Raw genomic sequence first — 25463 nt, 5'->3', positions numbered from 1 at the left:
TACGCCTCTGCCTAAACATAATTTTCCCATCCCACAGCCTAACCCTAAAGCTCATTGACTGCAGCCTAATCTCAACCTTCCCCTCCACGTGTCCTAACCCCAAGTCCATCAACTTGTGCCTAAACCCACCCCTCTTTCCCTAGGCTTACACTGTCGCACCCCACACTTACCATTCAACATCGCTGCAGGCTGGATTCCGGTCCCAATATCCAAAATGATGTCAGGATTCCATTGCCGATGGTAGTTGGGATGCAGGCGTTGGTCTAGTGAATGCTGGCATCCTTACCACCAGGATACTAACCACATCCCCGTTTTTCATTACAGAAGTAGCTGTATTGGAAAACATCATATTGGTGTAATGAGACTTGCTCCTAATGGACCCAGAATAACAAATTCAATTAATTCAGGGTTGCCTACTACAAAGTCTCCTCTGCAGGAGAAGCCCTGGAGAGGAGAATCTACTTATTCATTTAGAACCTTCTAGAAGATAATAGATAAAATCTGATTGGTTGCCCATAACATAAATAAAACACTCTGATGGTTAGCCAAATCTCTGTGGCAGCTGGACACACCCCTCTGGCCTAAACATGGGGGGGGGGGGGTTATTAGATAGACAATGTAGACAGTCAGTAGTTCAACACCAAAAAGGTCGATAGGGTCAAAAGGAAGACGTAAAAAAAGTCAACATTGTCAAAGGTCGACATGAAAAATATGTCGACCCTATTGTATGTTAACCTTTTGGTGTTGACCCATTGACTGTCTATCTAGAAACTGTAGATCTCTCAACTGGAAGCAAACAAGGTATCACTGCATTCCCCGTTGGCCCGTCATGCCTAGTCTGACACTGAGCGTGATTACCATGAACATCTGATACCCTGCATTCCAGCTAACCAGATTCAAGCTTGAACATCTGCATTTGGCCGATTGCATATTTATCACTTTATTTATGCTGTTCATTTAGCCCATCAGATGTGATACGCCTGACTAAGAGGTGTACCTGGAGATGGAACACCTATAACTAGGCTTTGTCTCCAGGGGGTTCTGTGTTACTAATAGGTGTCCATGCCCTTACCGTATTTGATGTGATCTCTATCTGCCCCTGGTCTACACCACAGCTAGTGCTTCAAAGCAGATTTTTGGACTTAGCTGAATATTTAGCTATGTTATTTCCTTACTTTCTCTGCTGAAATGAGTCCTCCAGGACAGGTAGAACAACCAAATTTAAGATCTGCAACAGTGTAGCATTGAATTACTTTATACACAGTTTCTGATCACCAACATTTATTTTTGCACTTGGACTTTGAAAATTACTTAGACTGAAGCGCCGCTATGCTGTAGTCCTTTCCTAGGACTTACCTGCACTTCCATTTAGTGGTTTCCAGCTTGGGGTACTAGTACCCCTGGGAATACTCTGCAGACCAGTTGGGGGGGTACTTGAAAATAATAATGGTAATGACGGAAGAAAAAGAAGACGTCTCCAGATGGCGGAAGAGGTCTCCCATTGCCATGGAGATAAACCACATTACAACACTTTGGGTTCCGTCTGCAGCACCATCAGCATCTCTTCAGCTTTTGCCCCACCAGCAATCCACTGGGAGCTACCTGCGCTGCCCTTAGACATCAGCGATCATTTGCCCCACGCTGACATGGGTGGAGCAGCGGCATTAATCCTACAGGAACCCTGGGGACGGTACACAGCCAGCGGCCAGACACAAGAAGACCTGATCCCTGATGCACTACTCCTTAATATAAGGATACGCATACAGCTCACTTCCCCTCCACTGGCAAGTACTGTGGATATTTCAAATTTGAGAGGAGAGGTTACTCAGAAATGAAAAGCCTACTCAAGGGGTACGGGAGAGAAAAAGGGTAGGGAACCACTGCTTTATTGGGACGCAAGAACAGTGAAATGGAAGGGTTGTACTTAGGAATTGCTTTCAAGAAGTTTACTCTTAAAACATGTTCTTAAAAAGTATGGATCCAGATCATTTGTCCCACCACACAAGAATGGGAAAAAACGAATGTAAAAATATAATATTTATACGCACGCTGCTAGATTCCCATATTTAGCAGCTTGCCGTTTACTCACTTTGTCCCTTGTAATCATTTATTTTATTTGACCGATCTGTCGGACATCATTAAGCAATATTAAATCCATGCAGACGTAATTTAATTTGACCATAGATCTGAGGAAATTAGTGAGCATAACAGTAACCACACTGCGCTCTTCTCTGACTGATAAATGACATAGTATCCGAAAAACAGAGGCTTATTACCCCAGGCTAAAACATTCATGCAGAATGATGACAATGCTTCATGTAAAGATAGAACACTTATTACACAGCAATACAATTTATTGAACAATAGATCAACATTAAGAGACTTTGCTGTACAGAGTGAACTGGGTAGTTCATAAGTCAGGCCACGCGGGGACCATCCTGTCCGACCAAGACATCCGCAATCTCAACGCTTTATTCAGCACAATTGTAAAAAAAATATTGGTCTAATATAAACCCCCTCCTAGAACCAGCAGGGAGTGGATATTGACACCATAAAACAGTCCTGTAGTCAGGTTAAGTCCTCAGTATATTGTATTATACAAGAGTCTGGTATTATTTGTAGAGATTTAAATCGAGAATGTAAAGAATGTGAATATCATGGTTCTCCTGGATCAGGCCTATAAGAATTTTTGACCCTACAGTTGGTATAAACTAGAGATGTGCAGGTTCTGATTTACTCTGATTTCAAAGCAGGATGTCAACAACTGTCATGTGATTTTGGATAGCCAATAAGATCCTGCTTTGAAATCAGAGTAAATCAGAGCCTGCACATCTCTAGTATAAACAACCTTCCCAATTGCAAGTGAATACTTTACACCAGGCATGTCCAAACTATGGCCTTCCAGCTGTTGTAAAACTACAAGTCCCATCATGCCTTGCCACAGTTTTGCTATTAGGGAATGTTAAAACTATGGCAAGGCATGCTGGGATGTGTAGCTTCACAGCGGGAGGGCCACAGTTTGGATGTGCCCGATTTACACATTGGAGCAAATCCATCTAGGTGTGGTTGTTTTCTATAGAAGCAATAATCATTTATTTACAAAATATATTACATTAATTCCCCATGTGGGGACTGTAAAGGCGCTATGTATTGTGTTATGTGGATGGCGGTCCCAGGGTAACATCAGACAGTGTTTAGGGACTGGCTGACAAGCATACCTTTTAGATCATGTGACGGAGTTTAGATCAATGCAATAGCCTTAACTTCAAACAAAATACCATACATTGCCTTTTCTGCGCTGTACATTGCTCCAGATGCTGGATCCACTGCCGCATTATTTAATAACAAGGCATGTAGAATATACAGTATTTTTCAAGAAGGATGAATCATCCTACTGTGACCATCAAACATTTTGTTTAATATAATTGTTTTGAAGTCATAGCCATGTCTAAAGCCATGCCTGTTTGGGTTGCTACTTATGCAGTGAGTTTTAGATCTGAGATGCCTCTAGGGGGAGGGTCCGGTTTGTTGCCCTGGAACTGATGCTGTTGATTTTGGATGTAAGGACAACGCCTGGGGGCTCTCCCTTGGGACCACCAAGCTGTGAATGCCAGCCTCATGTTCTCGTGCTTTTGCCCGTAATGCAGCGATACCGCAGGAACTTCTGGACCCTTTGCCCTCTGCTTTGAAAGATCTTTTCAACTGGCTCCTGGTGTCCGGTGCTTTGGTTTTCAGGAGTTTTAAAGACTCTAACGGGATTGCTCTTGATCTGTCAACCACTTTACAGTTTGGCCCACTCTTTTCTGGAGATTTGACCTGGTAATCCTGCATCTTCATTTGCCTTCTCATCTTTGCTCGCCGATTCTGAAACCAAACCTGGGGATGAAAATTAAGACTTTCATAGTCTTATTATTTATATTAACAAACAAACATTGACAGTACAACTTGTGGGAACAACATTTGTGGGACTCAAGAGAACACTCTACTACAGGTGGGTCGGACTCTTTAGGCATTTTACCTCAACATAGTTATCACCCCGCCCAAAATGAAGAGATTGGAGGAGGATAAAGGGCAGATTTAACAATGAGTGATATTCTTGTTATCACTCATATATGGTGCCCCTGCCAATCGCCTTTTGTCATTTTTCATTCACATGGCAGTTAGGAGCGGCTTGGCAGTAGCACCCTATATCAAATCTGCCCTAAAGTAATAACCAGTTTATGTCAGTTTAAAGGGTGTTTTTGAAAAATTATAGTTAGGGGCAAATGGTTGGTATTTTGTCTCTCTCTTAGCTTTTATACATTTCTCACTAAATTTTAAGTTCCAGTTGGAGTAATTCTTTGATCATATTGGTTGAAATGTAATAGGATGAGAGATTCAGAAAGTGAAAGATTTGGTAAGAAATCTCCAGTTTTTTTAAAGCGGCAATCATTTACAGTTCCAAATCACACTGGTTTTGCAGTGTATATGATTGCAACTTTAAAAAAATATGGAGATTTCTTACCAAATATCTCACCCTATTACATTTCATCAATGGTATTGTTTCCTTGGAGAGCAAATAATCCCTATCCTCAAATTGTTCACCTCACATTGCATCATGGGTTGTATAAGCAAAAATATGTACACTGCATTCAGTGCCCGAAGCGGGCCGGTATACAACGGTATGACATACCGGCACTGAACTTTTTTTCTCCCCTCCCTGCAGCAGAGATGTAAACTGTGTAGCTGCTGGCACCTGGTGATAGGGAAAAGTCGGGAAATGACAGGCTGGTCCGGGGGTCATGGTGCATTGTGCTCCCCGCTGTCATTTATTTAAACTCTGTCGCGGCCACCCACCCACCAAGAGAATTGCAGCGAGGTGACAGCCGGCAGGGCGCGGCGAACTGACTGTGCCCGGCTGTCTTCAGAGCAGGTCGCGGCTATATGAAATCTAGCGCAAGAAGAATCATCAGCCAACTCAGTGGTCTCGCAATCTGGCGCGAGATTGCAAATAGCCGTGACGCGTTCTGAAGCTGAGCCGGGCATGGGCAGTTCACCGCTCTCTGCTAGCTGTTACCTCACTGCCATTCTCTCTGTGGGTGGGTGGGTGGGCTGGCGGCCGTGACAGAGTGTACATTAAAAATAAATGACAGCAGAGGGCACAATGCACCATGACCCCCGGCCCAGCCTGTCATCTCCCCACCTTTCCTTATCACCATGTGTCAGCATCTACTCAGTCCTCTTTTTGCTGCAGTGAATGGTCATGGAACACTTGATAAGAGGCTCCAGCTGCTGTTAGCATGGGGTATACGGAGGCCTAGTGCTGCTGGGGAGGGGGCAGGGCAGTCGGATCATCTGCAGAGGCATTAGTGGATGTTTTACCTGCAGGCAGGTACTGTACATCAGGGCATATTATGCACCCTGACCCCCGGGCCCAGCCTGTCATCTCCCCACCTTTCCCTATCACCGTGTAGGGCATTGCTGCAGTGAATGGTCGTGGAACACCTGATAAGAGGCTCCAGCTGCTGTTAGCATGGGGTGGACGGAGGCCTGGTGCTGCTGGGGAGGGGGTAGGGCAGTCGGATCATCTGCAGAGGCATTAATGGATGTTCTACCTGCAGGCAGGTACTGTACATCAGGGCATATTATGCACCCTGATCCCCAGCCCAGCCTGTCATCTCCCCACCCTATCCCTATCACCGGGTGCCAGCAGCTACAGTCACTGTAGCGGCTGTCACTGTGAGCATAAACCCAATTGGCAACGAGCATGTAATCCCAGTGGTAACAAGAATGGAACCCTCTTGGCATCAGGCATGCAGCCCCTGACATCAAGCATGAAGTCCCGGGCATTGTGAAATAAACTCCTAGCAATGAGCATGTGGGTAAGTGGCATAATATGTAATGGGCATCATAATGTGTGCCATAATCTCTAATGGGCATTGCGGTGTCTGGCATCATGTATAATGGGCATTCCGGAGTGCGGTTTAATGTGTAATGGGCATTACAGTGTGTTGCGTTATCTGTAATGGGCATTATGGTATGTGGCTTCATGTGTAATGGGCATTACGGTGTGTAGCATCATGTGCATCAGGTATTATGGTATGCGGCATTCATGGCCACACCCCTATTGTGATGAAGCCTCTCCTTTAGCTTTGTGTGACCACACCCCCTTTTACATGGCCACGTCCCCTCTTCTGAACAACATTCTTTGCTTTTCCATACCCCCACTTCGACCACTGACTGTATTTGTATGTACAAAAATATGTACATCTGGATTTGTACCTGGATCTTCTAAAAAAAAAAACTTGTAAATTGGAGACGTTGCCAATATCAACCAATCAGATAAAGGATAGCTGATTGGTTGGTATGGCAACTTCTCCACTTTAGAAAGTTTGTTAAATCTCTGTGTAAGTGGGTGGCAGTCTGTTGACAGATTTCTAAGCAGACGGCTCCACTATCCCTTACACCTGAGCCTCACCTGCACTCGTGTCTCTAACAGGTCCAGCCTGAGTGACAACGCTTCCCTCATAAAGATGTCCGGGTAGTGACTGGCCTGGAACACTTTCTCCAGTTCTTCAAGCTGCCAACTAGTGTAATTAGCTCGAGATCTGCGCTGCTTCGGACGGTGGCATCTGTCTAATGGGTGGAAACACAAGCAGGGCTGAAGATTAAGCTTCTCGCGGGGCAGACATGATTAAGACATAATGAAAGAAAGTCCTCTCTTCAGGCATTACATCAATAGTTTCCTTGTTTAATGCACCTTTGACCTGGTCACTGTAGGAGAGGATTACAATGTCTAAACGGGAGCCATTTTGCCTGCGGCTACAATAGGATTTATAATGATGTGGAAAGAAATGTTTGGTAGATAAAAAAAAAAAGTTTTAACTCTTTAACTGCCACTTAGGAATTAAGACCCCCCAAAAAACATATATATATACAGTATATATATATATACACACACACACGTACTAGTAAGCACGCTCGAAGCAAACGCCTTGAAAGCTAGTAAGGTAGCTAACTTGCTGCCAACAGATGTAGTGTTTCGGTGACACATAGATAGGGATGGCCATCGACCATCTGAAATCATCGATGGTTTATGGCCGGTGTTGAATACTTTTTCCATCGATGTGGGAGAACCAGATGGTTTACCTACATCGATGGCAAAGGGAGAACCAATGTTTCCTGATTTTTTCCAAGGTGCCGGGACACTGAGCATAGCTCCGCCCCCAACACCCAGAAGTCCCGCCCACACATTCTGATTGGCCCATGGGCCATTTAGTCAAATATAATGGATGACCTTCGATAGCTAAAACTATCAATGGTTATCCATCAGATAGTTTACAACTATTGATGGCTGGTTGCAGAATCACCATCGATGGCGACTGCACCGATGGCCATCCCTGCACACAGACACTAGAGATATATATACAATTAATGAACCAATCGAGATTTGGCCTTTTGTCAGTGTCTCAGCATTCATAATGCATGAAACAATGTTTCTCCTGAAAACGCGCTCATAGATGACACCCTACAGATGTAACTATTCATTTTAATGTTAAACAATTCTCACAATAAATATTTAATGACAATAATATTGTCTGCACACAGATGGGCAGTAAAAAGTCACATGGAGATTGAAATACTTGATTTATGTGAAGTTTTTTTTTTTATTATTTATGAAAAATATCTATATCCCTGAATATAGGAGGGATATATGGGAAAATACGAATAAAAATAAAATAGAAAACAGTGTTACTTTGCCTGGAGGAAAATTGCCATTAAGACAGTTAGTAATTCATGGTTACGGTATGTAGTACAGATTACAAAACCTGGAAGACATCCTTATACAAACACCCACTTGTTTTGCGGTTTGTGGTCCCAGCATTTTGCAAACTCATCTTTGCAGATGGAGAATGCAGATGTTTTTACCTCAGGAATCATACTAAGGTCGCACTTCTAAATAGGAAAATATTTGTACTAACAAGGCCCCTCTTCCCTCAGTTATACCACTTTTACACCGCCGCAAAAACCCGGGTCTTTCCCTCGTGGACCCGGGTCAGCCGCAGTGTAAAAAGGGTTAACCGATGTCCCTTTACACGGGACCTCTACCAAGGTCCTGACTAGGGTAGAACACGGGCAGGACTTGGGTAGAGGGCAGTGTAAACGGGTACGCCGGGTCAACCGACCGGCTCCCGTTTACAGCAATGGGGGGAAGCCCAACCTCCGGACCGCAGCATCCTGCGGTCAGTATGGAGGTTGGATGGGGGACGCACACAGACTCCACTGCTGTCTGCTGTACTGTGCAGACAACAGCATAGGCAGGGAGGAGGTGAATGGATACCTGTGTGCATCATCCATTCACCTCTTGGATGGGGGCTGGGGGGATGCATGGGGGTTGGGGGCAGCCCAGCAGCTTACCTTGGTACTGGGCTTGCCCCCAGCGCCACGACTGGCGGTCCCGGCAGGGTTATAGGCAGTTCCAATGCTTGGAGATGATGTAATCTCCAAGCGCCGTCCCCCGTTTACACTGCAGTGTAAACAATGCAAATCCCGGATCCGACCTTGCATGGAACCGTGTTCCAAATACCGGGGCGGATCCAAGATTTGGGTGTAAAAGGGGTAGAAGCATGCTTCAGGGATGCAGTTATAATCCCGGCGTCCACGACACCCATAGAGGGAGAATAAATTAGTGTGCCGAGCGTAGCGAGGCACCGGGCACGCTGCGTGGCGGTCGGGTTTCTGGTGTCGGGATTTTGAACACCGGGATTTCGTATCAAACCCCATGCTACATGGCACCAGTTTTTGTTCTCTGTTTTTTGTTTTTACTTTTGGGTCTGTGAGAAAAAATGCACGAGCCCCAGCAAACACTGCTGCATGAAGCGGCCCACTGCAGATCTGGCTAGAAGAAGGCTGGCACAGTCATATAAGAAGTATTATGGTGATGGTGCAGCTTTACGATCCTTTAGAAACTGAAGGCAATTTGCTATTCCTAAACATTTATAGGCATAATGTAAACTGGCTTATTTTCCCTGCAAAGTCCCATTTAAAGAGATTGAATCTGAGTTGTAAGCAAAGCAAAAAAGAACAAGTAAAGCCCCACACACACCAAACAAAGGGCCCTTCTGAGCAATATTGTACACTGGTGAAGTCATTGAACGATATCCAGTGCTGCCAATTGGCTAGGATGTAGAGCAGTGATTTTACAACCCTTTTCAACTCGTAGCACACCAAACAAGATTTTAAAATAGCCAAGGCACGCCATCAGACCCCACAGGGAAAAACACATTGGCCCCCACAGGGAAAAAACAAACCCATTGGTCCCTTTATGAAAAAGAAAACCACACCCATGTAACAAAAAATAAAATACATCGGAATGCACATGAAAACAGGAGACTGGTGAATAACAGATGAACTGGTGGTGTTGGCTGTAAACTGGTGTGGACATCTCCAGATCTGGTGGCACACTTGAAAACCGTTTAGGACACACTGGTATGCCACTGCACAGTGGTTGAAAAACGCTGGTGTAGGGGCTTAACGTTATATAAACTTGCTTACACTCCCGGCATGGCTGAGTGGCTCCTGAAAGCCAAGGGGGGCTCCTGGAAGAGAGCCCAGAAAAGCTTTGAAGTCACTTGGAGCTGTACTGTGTCCTTCTGCCACTCATATTTAAAGTGAAGTGGGAGCTGAATCACATCATTGTAGCCACATACCCATATTACAATGGCGGTTCTCTGAATTATATAGTGACGTGGTCATGCCATCATGCTTTTCACACTGCCCACCTATGCCATGCCACTAGTAGTACTGGGCGCGGCTGGGTCGGACTAGGGCCTCTGCAGGGCCCCTCCAGCAATCCCGGGCCTGAGTAATTATTACCTGCTCCCCCCCCTCTCGGTGGCCCTGGTACTGGGTGGACTACCCCCTCCCTCTACACCCAGCCAGTCAGGAAGTATGTTTTATTTCATGTGAAAACCACATTGCATTGCAGGTGGGGCAGATGTAAAATGTGCAGAGAGATTTAGTCAGGCTCAACAGCCTTAAGCAGATCCAGCGGTGAGCCACTTTAAAATAAGAACATTAACATCGTTCAACATTCAATATAAACCATCCATAAAAATTTTGGACTGGGTTAAGTTGCACTTCATATACAGTATGAAGCTGTCCAGAATTTGCAGGTTACACACAAAAGCAGCCAATGTTTACCCTGCATGCAAAAATACTAAATAAATGTTTTTACCAACTGAATTGCAGCATGGTTTGTTCCAGATACAAAGTTACTGTCCCTACTTGACTTGCTACCAAAATAGAATCAGTCCCATAATGAGTAACAGAGACAAAGGTGGGGAAAGTTGTGCCTTGTGAATTTCTGACCGTGAAGTCTTCCATATTGTCACCAATGCCTTCTGCAATAATAGTCTGTATTCTCACAAGTAATGGTAAAGCCTATAAAACCTTAAAGGAGGACACCCAGCTAAACAAACTTATAAATCACAAAAGGCCGCACCAGGTAGCAGACTTGCAGTTATTTAACTTTCCTTGACAAAAAAAAAAAATCAAATTTTTTGACCTCCGTATTTTGGCTGAGCTGTATTAGACATAGGACTACCTGGTAGATGACAGGGCAGTGCCTGATGGGAGCACAGTGTAGCATCCTTGTGGGTACCGGAGCGGTTGAAAGGCTGGAGTAGCTGAAATCCAAAAATGGGGGATGGGAAGAAGATGCTGGAGAATGTGGTAGGCAAGACTTGGCCATAAACGTGGGTAGCCAGTGGCCGAGGCATTACGGCATGGACTGCATCAAACATGTTAAAATCTAAGAAGAAAGAAGACGATTTACTTATTAGATATACAGATAAGAACTATGACAGTAACACAGTGAGAAACGGCAACTCCATATTAGGAAACGAAATCCGGATTTGGAAGAAAAGGGACAATAAATATGCATCCAAGTGTGTTAGTATAGTTACTGCTATTTATTTACTACTTGTAGAGATGGTACGCTGAAAGAAAACAGCAATGATGGTCCACTGAATATGGACACATATCAATACGCACTGATGCAATGTTTATTTTATTTATTTATTAATAGTTTCTGATATAGCGCACACATATTCCGCAGCGCTTTACAGAGAATATTTGAACATTCACATCTGTCCCTGCCCCAGTGGAGCTTACAATCTATATTCCCTACCACATAAACACGCGCACACAGACATTCTAGGGTTAATTTTGTTGGAAGCCAATTAAACTACCTGTATATTTTTGGATTGTGGGAGGAAACCGGAGTACCCGGAGTAAACCCACGCAAGTACGGGGAGAATATACAAACTCCACGCAGTTAGAGCCATGGTGGAAATCGAACCCATGACCTCAGCGCTGTGAGGCAGTAATGCTAACCACTACACCACCCGTGTTGCCCAATGTACACCGTCCGTATATATATATATATATATATATATATATATATATATATATATATATATATATATATATATATATATATATATATATGGTACTTGTTTCCTAGCACGGCCACAACGATCATAATCGCGGTCATCGGGGGTAAATTCGGGGCCATCGCGGCCGCTAAAAAAATCGGGTGCGATGGGCCAGACGCGATGCCCGCGATTTCCCCATAGAGAACAATGTTAAATGGCTCAATTTACCCGCGATGACCACGATTTCCCATAGGAAACAATGTGAAATGGCTCAATTTACCCAAATTATCATAGGGAACAATGGTAAATGGGCCAAAAACACCCCTGAACATAAAAATGTCCCCCCAAAAGTACTATACGCCACCCCGCGATCAACGTGAACCCGAAGCGTGGCGAGGGCAGCGAGGGGCGGCGGTACGCGTCCTCCGACCTTTTCATGCCCTACTATTTACGTCGGCATGGAGTTGAGAATAAAATAGTGTGGCGAGCGCAGCGAGCCACCGAGCCCGAAGCGTGGCGAGCGCAGCGAGCCCCGCGAGGGGACGCGGATACCTTCACAGTTATACGCGTCCTCTCGCGGGCTTCCCAGGTGTCCATGGCGACGCGGACACCTGGGAAGCCCGCGAAGGGACGCGTTTACCTGTGAAGGTATCCGCTGCGCTCGCCACGCTTCGGGCTCGGTGGCTCGCTGCGCTCGCCACACTATTCTATTCTCAACTCCACGCCGACGTGGATAGTAGGGCATGAAAAGGTCGGAGGACGCGTACCGCCGCCCCTCGCCACGCTTCGGGTTCACGTTGATGGCGGGGTGGCGTCAACTACTTTTGGGGGGACATTCCACTGGTCTGTGGTTTTTTTGGGGGTTTCTGGCCCATTTACCATTCTTCCCTATGCTGATTTGGGTAAATTGATCCATTTAACATTGTTTCCTATGGGAAATCGTGGTCATCGCGGGTAAATTGAGGCATTTAACATTGTTCCCTATGGGGAAATCGTGGGCATCGCGTCTGGACCATTTAAGCATTTTTAGGTGCACACGACGCGACCGACCCGATTTTTCACTGTTTTCAATGGAAAAATCGGGGGGCATCGCGTCGGTCGCGTCGCAGGCCACTAAAAATTACCCCGGATGGCCGCGATTGTGGCCGTGCTAGGAAACAAGTACCATATATATATATATATATATATATATATATATATATACATACAACAATGAGGGTTTAGCGATGTTACTTCTCGCCCTGGAGCTTTTCTATCAGAAATACTTTGTGTTGATGTCATCATAAAATGCTCCAATCAGAATGAATAATTAGGGGCATTCTAATTTGAAATAAACAGGCCATGATGTGCCTCCATCACATTCCATAGACATGTTCTAATGAAATTAAATATATATATTTGTGAGAGTAGTGACAGTTGATCCGCACTCTGCTTGTGATGGCCAAACTGTAAATGTAAGCCATGGCAATTGAACATCAAACAGTAGGTCTTGTATGATGTAAACAGCAGCAAACGTGTTCGTTGAAAACAATGAATGGTTCTGTCAATCAATATTTGCTATTTGGCAGAAAAACGGATCAGGTCTCCCACTCTGTTGGGAAATGTCATTCCTCTGTAACAGAGACATGATCCCATAGAGAAATTGTGCTTTTTGAGATGGACACAAATAACGTCATTTTGACTGAATGTTCCTTAGGATTTAGTTCCCAAGTTTTACATACACAACTGAAAGTATTTTGTGTAGCGTTTATGAAAACAAACATATTGTGCTACACGTCATTTTCATTTTCTTTAACTACACTCTTTTCATTTTCTTTTCAGGAAAAGTAAAGTGGTTCGTATTATAAGCCTGATTCAGTCCTGCTTGCTGGGCTGTGAGTATTTGGAGTCCCTGTCTCTCGACAGACCTGTCTTGTGTACACAAGAAACATGCAAATATGTTCCAGAATGTTCTAGAAATCAATATAGGTTGAAGTAAATATCTCTGATCTATAGTGAGTTTCAATCCGCGGTCCTCACTATTCGCAACACGGCTGGTAACCACTGGGTTATCCGGCCTTCATGTTGGGAGCAATGATACAGGATCAGGTAGTTGTGTATTATCAAGGCGCCCATCGCATCGCATACCACTAATTAAGGTATGCGATGGGATGCGATCGGACCCGATTTGAGGGTTTTAAGGGCTGACTGTACAATTTTAATATCGCGTCGCATCGCATGCCATTATAATGGCATGCGATGCGATCATAGCCGATTTTACATTGTACAGCCACCCTGATGGGTGATTACTATGTTAAATTCCCCCCCCCCCATTGTTAACGCCACCCCACTATCAACGCCAACCCGAAGCGTGGCGACCACAGCGAGCCAGCGAGGGGCGGCGGTACGCGTCCTCCGACCTTTTCATACCCCCACTATCCACGTCGGCATGGAGTTGATTTTATATAGTGTGGAGAGCGCAGCGAGCCACCGAGCCCGAAGCGTGGCGAGCGGCCACGGAATACATGTGAAGTAATCCGCGTCCTCTCAATTATTCAATGTAGAGAACTCAACTTGTGAACACACTTTCAAAGAAACACAAATACACTAACACCGGACACATATATTTTTCATGAATAACTTATCTTATGGAAAGTACGTTTTGGCCCAGGAATCGATATCACAAAATTCAATAATCACTTCTTCTAAGGTGAGATAGCAACGAGGGATCATGTCTCCAATGAGATCAATTAACTGTCACCCCTCTTCTATATATACACACACACACACTAGTAAGCCCGCTTGAAGCAAATGCTTCAAAGGCTAGTCTGCTACCCTGTGATTGCCTTTGTGTTTGTGTATGTGAGAGAAAGAGATGTAGTTTCACTCGCTGCCAACAGATGGCAGTGTTTCGGAGACACACAATCAGACCCTAGACATTAAATATATATATATATATATATATATATATATATATATATACACACATACACACACACACACACACACAAATACAGGGGCTCAACACTCACCATAATAAAAAAACTCACCTTATTATACAAATAATCAAATAAAAAAATAATGGGGTTTTAGTTCATGAACTGATCAATGCATTAAGCTTGCAGCCCATCGCCAAGGGACCCCATTTCACTGCAAGTCCTACACTAACAACTGGTCTCTTAGGCGGTGGGGACCCTGGGTGACCGCCGACAAGACGGTGGGGACCCGGGGGAAGCGCGTGCATCTCGTGCGCGCGCGTCCCCTTTCGCAGATACAGATGGCGGGTGGCGGGGGATGGCGGCTGGCGTCGCCATCGCCATCCCCTGCAAAGACAAGCCCGGCTCCATCTGTATGATGGGTCATTAGTTACAAGGTTCCTAAGAAAACCAGTTGTTAGTGTAGGACTTGCAGTGAAATGGGATCCCTTGGCGATGAGCTGCAGGCTTAAATGCATTGATCAATTCATGACTAAAACCCCATTATTTATTTATTTGATTATTTGTATACTAAGGTGAGTTAGTTTGTTGTAGTGAGTGCTGGGCCCCCTGTATTTGTATTTACTGGAGTGTGTGGTCACAGGTCACTGCACCCCAGCCCGGGAATGGCGAGTGCTGTTTGCACCCCATTTGTAGTAGGAATTTGCGAGTGCAGTGGTACTCTATCTACATACTGTATATACATATATATAAATACAATAGCAATGGGCTCCAAAGGAAATATAAATCATGATTCTCTAGGCCCCGTAACAGAGAGCTTTCCTAGTTGCAGTGCTTCTCAAAATCCTTCCAGGTTTTAAGAATAAATACAGATGTCTTTAATGAGAAAGGCTGAAGCAGTGTACTTATCAGGTCACCTGTGCTCAAGCATGCACAATATAAATACCTGACTTGAAGTTTGTCTTGATGACTGAGTTTGAGCAGCACAGCAAAAGGGTACCAGGAGGAATTTCAATGTGGGTAGGAGTAGCAGGGAGATATTGTAACTACCGCTCTGTTATACATAGGAAGCCTAGTGTATCGTGAATGAAGCATTCTTACAAGCGTAAATACCTGGATTTAAAAAGTTTGTTACATTCATTTACTACAAATACAATATGCGACCATAACTTTATACAGGAATCCCAGAACCAGAAAAAGACTTTCCAATTTAGTCAAATGGTCTCTTACCTGCCTGCAGTGTTCTCCAGGTCCTGCTCTGGGGCTCAAGCTAAGGTTATATCCTCTAACCAGTACGATCTTAGATATCTGTAACTGTACGACCAAAAGGTAAATACCAATGCTCACATACAGGAATAAAATAAATGACACAGCAGCCAAGATCTCACAAGACACCCACCTCGCGCAGGTGTGAACTGAGCCATTCGCCGGTGATAGCAGAGTATAGCATCCTAGGTACCGGCTCTCCTCAATCATTCGCTGGCAAGCAGGCAACTATTTTTGTAAAACTTCAAAGAGACTCTTCAGTCAATTAGAGGGAAGTGTGATTGAGAACCAAGATTAAATTACTAAGTAAATATTCATCCTTAATGCATCCACAGCACTGACCCAGAAACAAGCTGTCATTAAGTAGATGTGTACATTAAATGATGTGCAGAGTTGTGGATTATATAGAAGGGTTTGTAACTGCACCAGACATTGATATAGGAGCGCGTCCAATATAACCAAGACTCTCTGCAGCTGAAATGATCAAGACTAGTCCGCAAGTTCCAATTGGATCAGCTTCTTGTCATAACATTGTAATGGAAAATATCTCAGAAGTAGTGAATAACGGGGTGATTCAGGTTGGTTTGCAAAGCCCATTTGGTTTGCTAATGGGCAAAAACCATGTGCACTGCAGGTGGGGCTGATGTAACATGTGCAAAGAGAGTTAGATTTGGATGTGGTGTGTACTTCAAACGGATAGCTATATTGCAGTGTAAAAATAAAGCAGTATTTACCCTGCACAGAAACAATATAACTCGACCAAAGCGAACACTCTCTGCACATGTTACATCTGCCCCACCTGCAGTGCACATGGTTTTGTCCATTAGCAAACCAACCTGAATCACCCCCCTTTTAATAGTTAGGAGGCATATCAATTGTGTCCTGACAGGTGCAGCGCCCAATAAAAGATCATTATTTGTGCCATTGAGTGTGAGTTACTGGCAAATGCACCGGGCTTAGAGGCAATACCGATGCACATGGGCAAATTTTTGCTCTCCACTCCGGGAGGAGAAATAACGGGCACCAGCAGCAATAAAGCCCAATGACAAAAACAATTGAATAGCGTGATAAGAGCTGCATCCACAATTAAATAATTGGATCCCCCCTCTTGCTGCAATATTACATCAAAAATACAGTTTAACAGAATAACCAGTGCCTTGTATTTGTCATGTACCGCACAATACTGTATAACTGAGCCTGAGGTTGTGGGTATTAGGGAGCAGTTACAAATATGGATTTGCTACATTCCTTTTTATGGCCAACTGTACGTACAGTTATTATGGTGTGCTTATCAGAGGCACATACTGTACACTATATGGATAAAAGTACGCCTGGTCATATCACCAACAGGGACTGTAATGACACTGGGCAAAATATATTAAGCTGGTCCTATCACTCTCCGCTTTATTACTTGTAAAGGCAGAATGCTCCTGATTCCATCGTGATCGGTCCCCAGCCTACTCCACTATCCACGTCGGCGTGGAGTTGATTGTATAAAGTGTGGCGAGCCACAGTCTTTAAGCTCTATCCAAGATGGCGGACGCGTATCTGCGTCCGCTCCTCACGATTCGGGCTTGGTGGCTCGCTGTGCTCTCCAAACTTTATAAAATCAACTCCACGCCGACGTGGATACTGGGGGTATGACGTGGATAGTGGGGATATTAAGCATTGTGTATTTTTAGGGCTCCAGAGCCACTTACGTAGTTTACGTAGCCAGCAAAGTGCTGTATTGGTATTCTCAATACACCACTACGTAAACTAGGTAATGGGCACCCTGATAATACACAAGTACCAAACAATTTTATGTTTAGGTATAATTCCTGATACAGAACACTTAATGCACTATGTTTGATCATGCTGCATTACAGATAACAGTATACATACGAGGTAAAGTCTTTCTGAGCTAATTCTGCCCACACATGAACAAAGTGAATACTTTGGCCAGGATCACCTCCAGAGAAGCTTTGAAGCCAGATCACTTTCTCAGAGAAGAGAGAATTCCTTGTGTGCAGAACTCAGCGGACGTTCCAAATCACTTACAGATAGTAGCAGGTAATTTAATTAGCTCCACTCACCTGCATGCATTACTTACATTACCAAGCTGTCTGCCAGTGTAACTCACCCAGAACCACAATGCCTACAGCAGTGGTTCCCAAACTTTTTCGAATCACGGCACCCTCTAGTATCAGAATGTTGTCCACGGCACCCCTAGGCCAAAAAATTTTTATTGAGAAATTAAAAAACAAAATAGGAATTAAATAAAGTTGTGTTTATAAGTCACCTTTAGGTTTAATTATGTAGTGAGGGACAACATATGCTTCTGTTTGTCCACATATTTTATAACTGGCAGCCGCAAGCGCTTTGCCTGTTTTATTGGCTATAATTAACTTAAAATGGTCCTGGACTACCAACCCAAGGCACCCCTGCAAGGGTCCAAAGGCACACACTTTGGGAACCACTGGCCTACAGGCGGTCTACTATTCATCTGCACTAAACCAAAATCTCAGAATTTTTTTTTTTTTTTTAAGACTGGTGTAAAGTAAATCAATGATTTCCAAAACTTTCCTGAATCACAGCGCCCTACAGCATTAGCAGTTTTTTCCCGGCACCCTGAGGATTAAACTTTTTTTAATGATATACATTATTCTGAGATAAAATTGTAAATTGTGCCTACCTGTCATCCTTAGGTTCAGTTACATAATGTACAGTTTTCAGTGAGTGATATTGAGGCAGATTTATTAAGCTTGGAGAAGAGATAAACTGGAGATAAAGCTGGGAAAAGGTAAAAGGAGATAAAGCACCAGCCAATCAGCTGTGTTTGAAAAAGACAGTTGGGAGTTGATTGGCTGGTGCTTTATCTCCTTTTACCTTTTCTCCGCTTTATCTCCAGTTTATCTCTTCTCCAAGCTTAATAAATCTGCCCCATTGTCATAAAGCAGCAATCGGCAAATCAATGGGTGTCCCTGTTTAAACGCCGGGCGTTTCCCTAGGAACGCAGGCGGATTGGCTGACATTACATCACGTCAGCTCCAGCCCCGTCTTCAGTAATCTGCAGAGAAAATAAAAGTTAGTTTAGACTGACTTTTATTTCTGAAGGCAGAATAAATCATTCGATGGTCGGCAACCATCGATTGATTGCTCCTGCCATGCATCTCTGCACTTGTAAAAACAGCGGGTTATACATAGTGGGGATATCCAATTAGCTGTCAGAATGTGATGCGCTAGCATGGTTAAAGTTATTGCACCTATTGCCCCCCCAAAAAAACATTATTGTGGGACCTGCAATGGGTTTACCAGTGAAAAGTGCTGGTGAAAATAGAGAAATCAGTCTGTACCCCAATAAATGGCAAAGTAACATAGACCTATATAAAAGGGCACAATACAAATGTTTGGGGGCTTAAAACGTGTTAAATGGCTGCAATGTACATTTTTAAAAAGCTTAAAAACCCAAGTTTTTATGCTGTACTCTATGATTTGTTTTTTTCCTTATGTTTCCTTAAAAAATGACAAAAAAAATGACAAAAAAAAATGACAAAAAAAAATTAAGTGTTTTGTGCAAAATAAATGCTTATATTTGTGCCAATTAAAGGCACCTTAACAAACCTTGCAAAGGCAAATGACTGACCACCTGCAAGTCTAAAAACACTTGTCCAACTCATAAAGAACCCCCAAATACCGGTCCAATACCCTGTACCCCAATTTGAATTTGTTGCACTTTTTTAATTGAAAAACTTACATCACACTATTGGCTAATCACAAATAATAATAAACACTAATTAGTTGTTAAGGGTGTGGTCAAGCGGTTCTGAACTAAGTCTAGCAAGTTTTACCCCAAATTAGGGATTTACCCCTGCTCAGAGTAAGTGAAGAGAAACATGTGATAAACCCTATGGAGAATTTTGGAATGTGAGCAATTTGATAACTGTGATAAAACTCTGTTTTCTCTGGGGGTATTGAATTCGGGACTCCAACTGTCGGAAAGTCCTGACAGTCGGAATCCCGAGCCGTTTTCAGCTATCATGCCTGCAACTTGACAGGCAGAATTCAATGTTCCACCTGTTGAGTGGTGAAAAGAGGGCGTGCCGGTGAAAACAGCCATGGATTGTGGAGAAATGTCTGTGAATCCAACAAACCGTGGTCGTTTCTGACAGCGGGCCAGATGCACTAAGCTTCAAAAGTGATAAAATGGAGAGTGATAAAAAACCAACCAATCAGCTCCTGCCTGACATTTTTCAAAAACAGTATGTTACATGACAGGTAGGAGCTGATTGACAGGCTGTTTATTACTCTCCATTTTATCACTTTTGAAGCTTAGTGCATCTGGCCCAAAAACAGAACCGACTTCAGTGCTGTCGGAAATGGCAGAATTGGTTATTGCATGTAAGTGGATACACCCACCACTACAGATGACAACAGATAAGATTTATATACACACAATAAAACTCTGCTATTGTCCATTACATTTCTTTTTCAAAAATGAATTGGAAAGATCAGGCCTGGACAACCTGCTAATAGCTACCATTGTTCTACAGAGAGGACTTCACCAGCGTAGCCCATTGGTTTAGTTCCGGGTCATTGGCAGAGTGTAGAAAGCAAAACCTAAGTGTCTCTTTTATGGTCAACAGCCATAAACTAATAATCTAATCCTTTTCTGAAGAAAGCATTTACACCTTTCATGCGGAGCCACTGCTTAGAAAGATTGTTACGCATGAAAACACTGCTGACAGAACAATGAGAAGTTGTAAATTTCATTTATAGAACTTAACTTCTCAAATGAATGGTCAAATAAATAAGCAAAGGAGTCTTGCTTACAGTTATTTATGGACATTTACACAGACCACAGCTCACTTAGATATGAAGCTTCATGAATATACTATTCATTAGTTTTATTTGGTGACTTGATATTAACTTTGGCATGTTGTACACTTAATTGGGTTGCTTTATATTAATTTGAAATAAAAAAACTACAGGTTTTGAAAGATGCAGGGTGCTACAATGAACTAGAGAGAGATGCATCTATATATATATATATATATATATATATATAGGCACACACACACACACACACACACACAAACACACACATACATACATACATACATACATACATACATACATACATACAGTCATGCCACATTCACCTTATAGAGCAGGGGTTCAGGGAACTTTTTAACCTTTTACCCCAAAATATATTTAGATATGACAATGTTACCACCTTGATTTGAAAGGAAGGAAATCATAATTGTTATGCACACTGTACCCCCAGAAATTGATGATATATCCTGCTAGTAGGGTATGCAGCCTGGCAGCCATTGATGATGATTACCATATATGGCTATGTGGGGTACATCATTTGTACCATATACAGCCATACGTGGTAATTAATATTATCACCAATTGCTGTCAGGCTGTGTGTGGTATAACCATTGATAATGTAACATCCAGGCAACTATTAGTGTCAGTATTTTAAGATGATATAGTGACAGTCTGTGCACATTTTCCCCCTAGACTAGAGATGGGAATACCTTGACAGGAGCCTATAACCAGGCAAAGAAACTCGGCACCGCAGCAGCAGCAGTACAGAGTGCACGCTGCCAAGATGGCGCAGCAACTAGTCGATTCTACTGAAGAAGTGGTTGGATTTGGAGGCGGGGCCTGGGGCATCACGCAGGGAAGTGTGTTACACACAAGGGCATGATGCATGCATCAGGTCCTTGTACACTACAGTACTGTAACACACACAGCCGGGCATGCATATATACAATCTATATATATAGGGCAATATTTAATGCCTTTTTGCGAGCTGTGACAGCTCACAGGTCCATATTCAGCTGACTCCTTTGCACATGCCGTTTCCACATCACTGGGTATTTACAGCAATGTGGAAACAGTGTGTGCGGCCAACAAAACAGTGAGGCTCGTGGCTAAATGCAGCGGGCTACCTGCATTAGTCGTTAACGTTGCGGTTTGAGGGAATCATCAACGTCTTCTGACAGCGAGGATTCCCCCGGAAAGTTAAATAGGGAGGCGTGGCGGGCACGGGGGTTAAATGGCGAGGGCCACTTGTTTTCAGCGATCCTCGCAGTTTAACCCCCCCCCCCCCCCCCGCCAGCTGCATTGAATATGGCCCATAGATTCTATATGCAATAAAATGAAATTCCTGCGGATAATGGACGGTCGCGCTGCTGAGTCACAGCCGGGCGTGCATATAGATTCATATACATGCCCGGCTGTGTCTCGGCCGCGCGACTGTCCATTTCCCAGGGAATTTCATTGGATCCTCCAATTTTGTTCTGCTCCTCTTTCTGGACAATCTTATTTTACGAGACAGTTATCACATTGACAAACAATTATATCCCCAGGACTGACTGACTGACACACACAAGGACCTGCTGTTCATTAGGGTTAGAGTGTGCAGATTGGGATATGGGAACTGGCACCTCCATTCCCTTAGGCACTGACCTACGTTCTGTGGTGTCACTGAGATGATCATGAGCGTACGATAATTCTAATGCCGGTAGTATTGCATTGGTCTATTAGAAGAGCGGCATGATGAAATTCTGCTGATAAGTCCATCTGAGCGAGTCCTCGCATGGCTGCATTAATAAAGGAACCGTCTGTATGGAATCTGTCTTTCCTTCCCCGATGGCCTCTTAACTTCCCATATAAAAATCTTTATTTGAAAATACAGGTGATGATTAAGCCACAGACAGGTGTCACCGTATCAGTAACACAATCAATTACTGACTGCAATTATGTCTGTGCAGAGTCAGAGAAACCAAATAACTCATTCTCATTCCTTTACGGTGCTTCTACAATCAGTCATATTGCTGTGTCAGATGATCAAGATACTGTAGTACAGAAATTGTAACCCTTTCACTAGGTGTTCCCAGCCTTGGTCCTCAAGGTACACAAAGGGAGGTATTCAATTTGGGATTCCGACTGTCGGAAATGTCCTGACAGTCAGAATCCCGGGCCAGCTGAATTTCTCTTTACCGTAACTCAACAGCCGGACTTCAATGTTCCGGCTGTCGAGTGTTGGAGAGTCCAAAGATTGGCGAAACCAGCAGGGATTGTCGAAAAATGTCCATAAATTGATCTGCAGATATATATATATACAGATGGATCAGGCAGCGTGTTCTCCGTACACACTGCCCGATCCATTGAAGCTGGCACCACAAATGGGCTTGTACATTTACATACATCCGCCCGCTGAGCTGTTAAGAATGGATGATTACCGGCGCAGCTGTACAGGCGGTCGGATCACCCATACACACAACATGATGCGCCGATATATTGGGCATCTGCTGTGTTGCACAGCTGACGCGATATATCTGTGAACGATGCCATTCACAGATATATAATTGGTACACACTGGCCAATGGTGCATCAACATATCGGCCAATGCTTAAGCGCAGGTGACTTAAGTAGTACCTCAGTTATTTTGATCTAACCATTTGTGCTGAAGCCTCTATATCACTAAAACCTGCACTGGTAATGTGCCTTGAGGACTGAGGTTGGGAACGGCTGATTGAAATACCTGAACATCTGTGATATGTATACTGGTGGGTACCTGTGAGACAGACAGTCCTAAAGGTGCGTACACACGCACAGATTTTCTGTCTGATCTATCTGGTGGGAACAAAAACCTGGAAATGTATGGGAGCATATGACAATCAAAAATTTCCACCCAAATGCAGGAAGACAGAAAAAATATATATGCTTTGATAAATTCAGAACGATTAAACATTTGTCTGACTGATCACTGTCTTTTTTCAAGTGTTTGGGAACAATTTTTTGATTGTCAGTTGCTCCCATACATTTCCATGTTTTTGTTCCCACCTGATAGATCAGACAGAAAATCTGTACGTGTGTACGCACCTTAAGACTATGCAAAGTGTCAGTGACCAAATTATTGTTAATAGCGGTAGAGAAAGGTGCTTATTTTCTGTACTTGGTGTAATGAATGTGCTCGCAAAATCAGAGATCATGGATATCTGTAGAAAATATGATGTGAGTACCCAAATCGACACTATTTATTGTTAACCAAGTGCTTGGAAATGATCTGTGCAGTTATACTAATCAATAACCTATATTTTTTTACAACATTCAATATGCAGCGGCCAATACTTAAACTGTAGAGCTCCAATGATAAGAAAGGAGTCTGTTTGGGTGCCTGCCGTGGCATTTATAAAATAAAACATGAGCCTTTTGTAAAGGGGACTTTACTTGGAAGGAGAAATCCCTGGAAAAAGCACCACGTTTGGTATGAAATGTTGGGTGACCAGCAGGATTCAGGAGATTACCAGAACAAAGCAGAGACACTTCACCACCGGTCACGAGGAAACCACGGGAGAACATCTTACAGACAAAGTATAAGTTAGGGAGAGTCTGGGCTAGTTAGGCTCTGTAACTTGCACTGAAGCCTACCATCGGTACTGGATGATCCACATGATGTGCAGATCACACGCACACACACCCCAACATGTACAGTATTGATTAGATCAATGGGAAATCCAACTTATCCACAGATGCACCAACATAATTCCAACTGTCAGATAGTGGGGCAGATGTATTAAGCCTGGAGAAGAGATAAAGGGTGAGATGCACTAAGCCAGTGGTCAGGGAACTCGGTCCTCATTACCCCACGCAGTGCATGTTTTGCAGGTCTCCTCACAGAATCACAAGTGAAATAATTAACTCCACCTGCGGACCTTAAAATATGTGTCTGTGAGTAATTAGTACACCTGTGCACCTGCTGGGTTACCAGTAAAACATGCACTGTGTGGGGTAATGAGGACCGACCACTGCACTAAGCCTTAAAAAGTGATAACGTGGAGAGTGATAAGCCACCAACCAATCAGCTCTTACGTATCATTTTTCAAACCCAGCCTGTGACATGACAGGTAGGAGCTGATTGGTTGGTGGTTTATCACTCTCCATTTTATCACTTTTCCAGCTTAGTACATCTGGCCCAAAGTGGTGATAAGGTAAAAGGAGATAAAGCACCAGCCAATTAATTTGAATTGTTTGACAGTTGGTTGGCTGGTGCTTTATATCCTTTATCTCCACTTGATCTCCAGTTATCTCTTCTCCAGGATTATTACATCTGCCTCATTGTTAAAAAAAAAAACTTGTATAGCCAGAATATCAACTTGAAACTATGCAGAAATGTACTATGTATTAAAAACCGCAGTAAAACTAGATAAAAAAAAAAAAGTGATTATTAAGATGTTCATTTTAAAACATTAGTCTCTGTGATGGCACAATAGCGTCTATGGAAACCCTAATCCCACAAAGCTAATGCCAGCGATGATACCTGGTTATATATAACACTGCTGGTAATCCAGAACTGATCATACGATTTACAATGAAAATCAAAGCAATCAGAACCACTCTAGTAATATTGCAGGCACCTATCAATGCCGTTGGGATTCTCGCAGTCTCCAATAAAGGTTTGTAACAAAACACAATCAAGTCAGACTATTTTTAATACTAAAAAAACACATTGTAAACGAAGTGGTAACATTGGCTGTTTGTGTGATGAACTCTGTCCATATTGTTAAAAGTCCATTTTGTGACCGGTCCATTCCATTCACTTGTGTTGTCTACGTTTAGATTATCGCCTCCATATGAAGGACCTTCAGTGCTTCAGAAATCTGGGGACTGGGGTCCATCTGTCCGTACATACCGACCAGGAAAGCTCTGTGGAGGAGTACGGCGGCGTGCTCTGCAGAGGATACAGCACAGCAGTCAGGGAATGGCAAACATGAAGATCTAAGTTCTTTAAAGTCACACTCGTTTGTTCTGGTCAAACATTGTACTACAGTATATGCAGCGATACAGGCAAAAATGACCTTATATC

The 25463-nt window shown here is 43.4% G+C and overlaps 2 protein-coding genes across 6 annotated transcripts in view; both read right to left on the bottom strand.

Annotated features, from left to right (window-relative positions):
- Positions 1 to 3012: 3012 nt before the first annotated feature.
- On the bottom strand, positions 3013 to 10878 carry LOC146019446 (retinal homeobox protein Rx3-like). Its single transcript, XM_083151984.1, has 3 exons — positions 10586 to 10878; positions 6458 to 6615; positions 3013 to 3876 (listed from the first exon to the last, which is right to left on the bottom strand). The coding sequence occupies exons 1-3, from the start codon at positions 10782 to 10784 to the stop codon at positions 3508 to 3510; spliced, it is 726 nt and encodes a 241-aa protein (XP_083008110.1). The 5' UTR covers positions 10785 to 10878; the 3' UTR covers positions 3013 to 3507.
- Positions 10879 to 25070: 14192 nt separating this feature from the next.
- INTS1 (integrator complex subunit 1) overlaps positions 25071 to 25463 on the bottom strand; it is a 93859-nt gene continuing 93466 nt past the window's right edge. For all 5 annotated transcript variants that reach the window (XM_083153077.1, XM_083153076.1, XM_083153080.1 and 2 more), the window contains one exon: positions 25071 to 25328. In XM_083153077.1, coding sequence (XP_083009203.1) covers positions 25213 to 25328 — 116 coding nt within the window. In that variant the 3' untranslated portion in view covers positions 25071 to 25212. The remainder of the gene's footprint in view (positions 25329 to 25463) is intronic.

This window comes from Crinia signifera, chromosome 7 (genome assembly GCF_055691185.1).
Source record: "Crinia signifera chromosome 7, ASM5569118v1, whole genome shotgun sequence".
Classification (NCBI taxonomy): domain Eukaryota; kingdom Metazoa; phylum Chordata; class Amphibia; order Anura; family Myobatrachidae; genus Crinia; species Crinia signifera.
The sequence above is the reverse complement of the archived record's forward strand: the minus strand, read 5'-3'. Positions and strand labels throughout refer to the sequence as shown.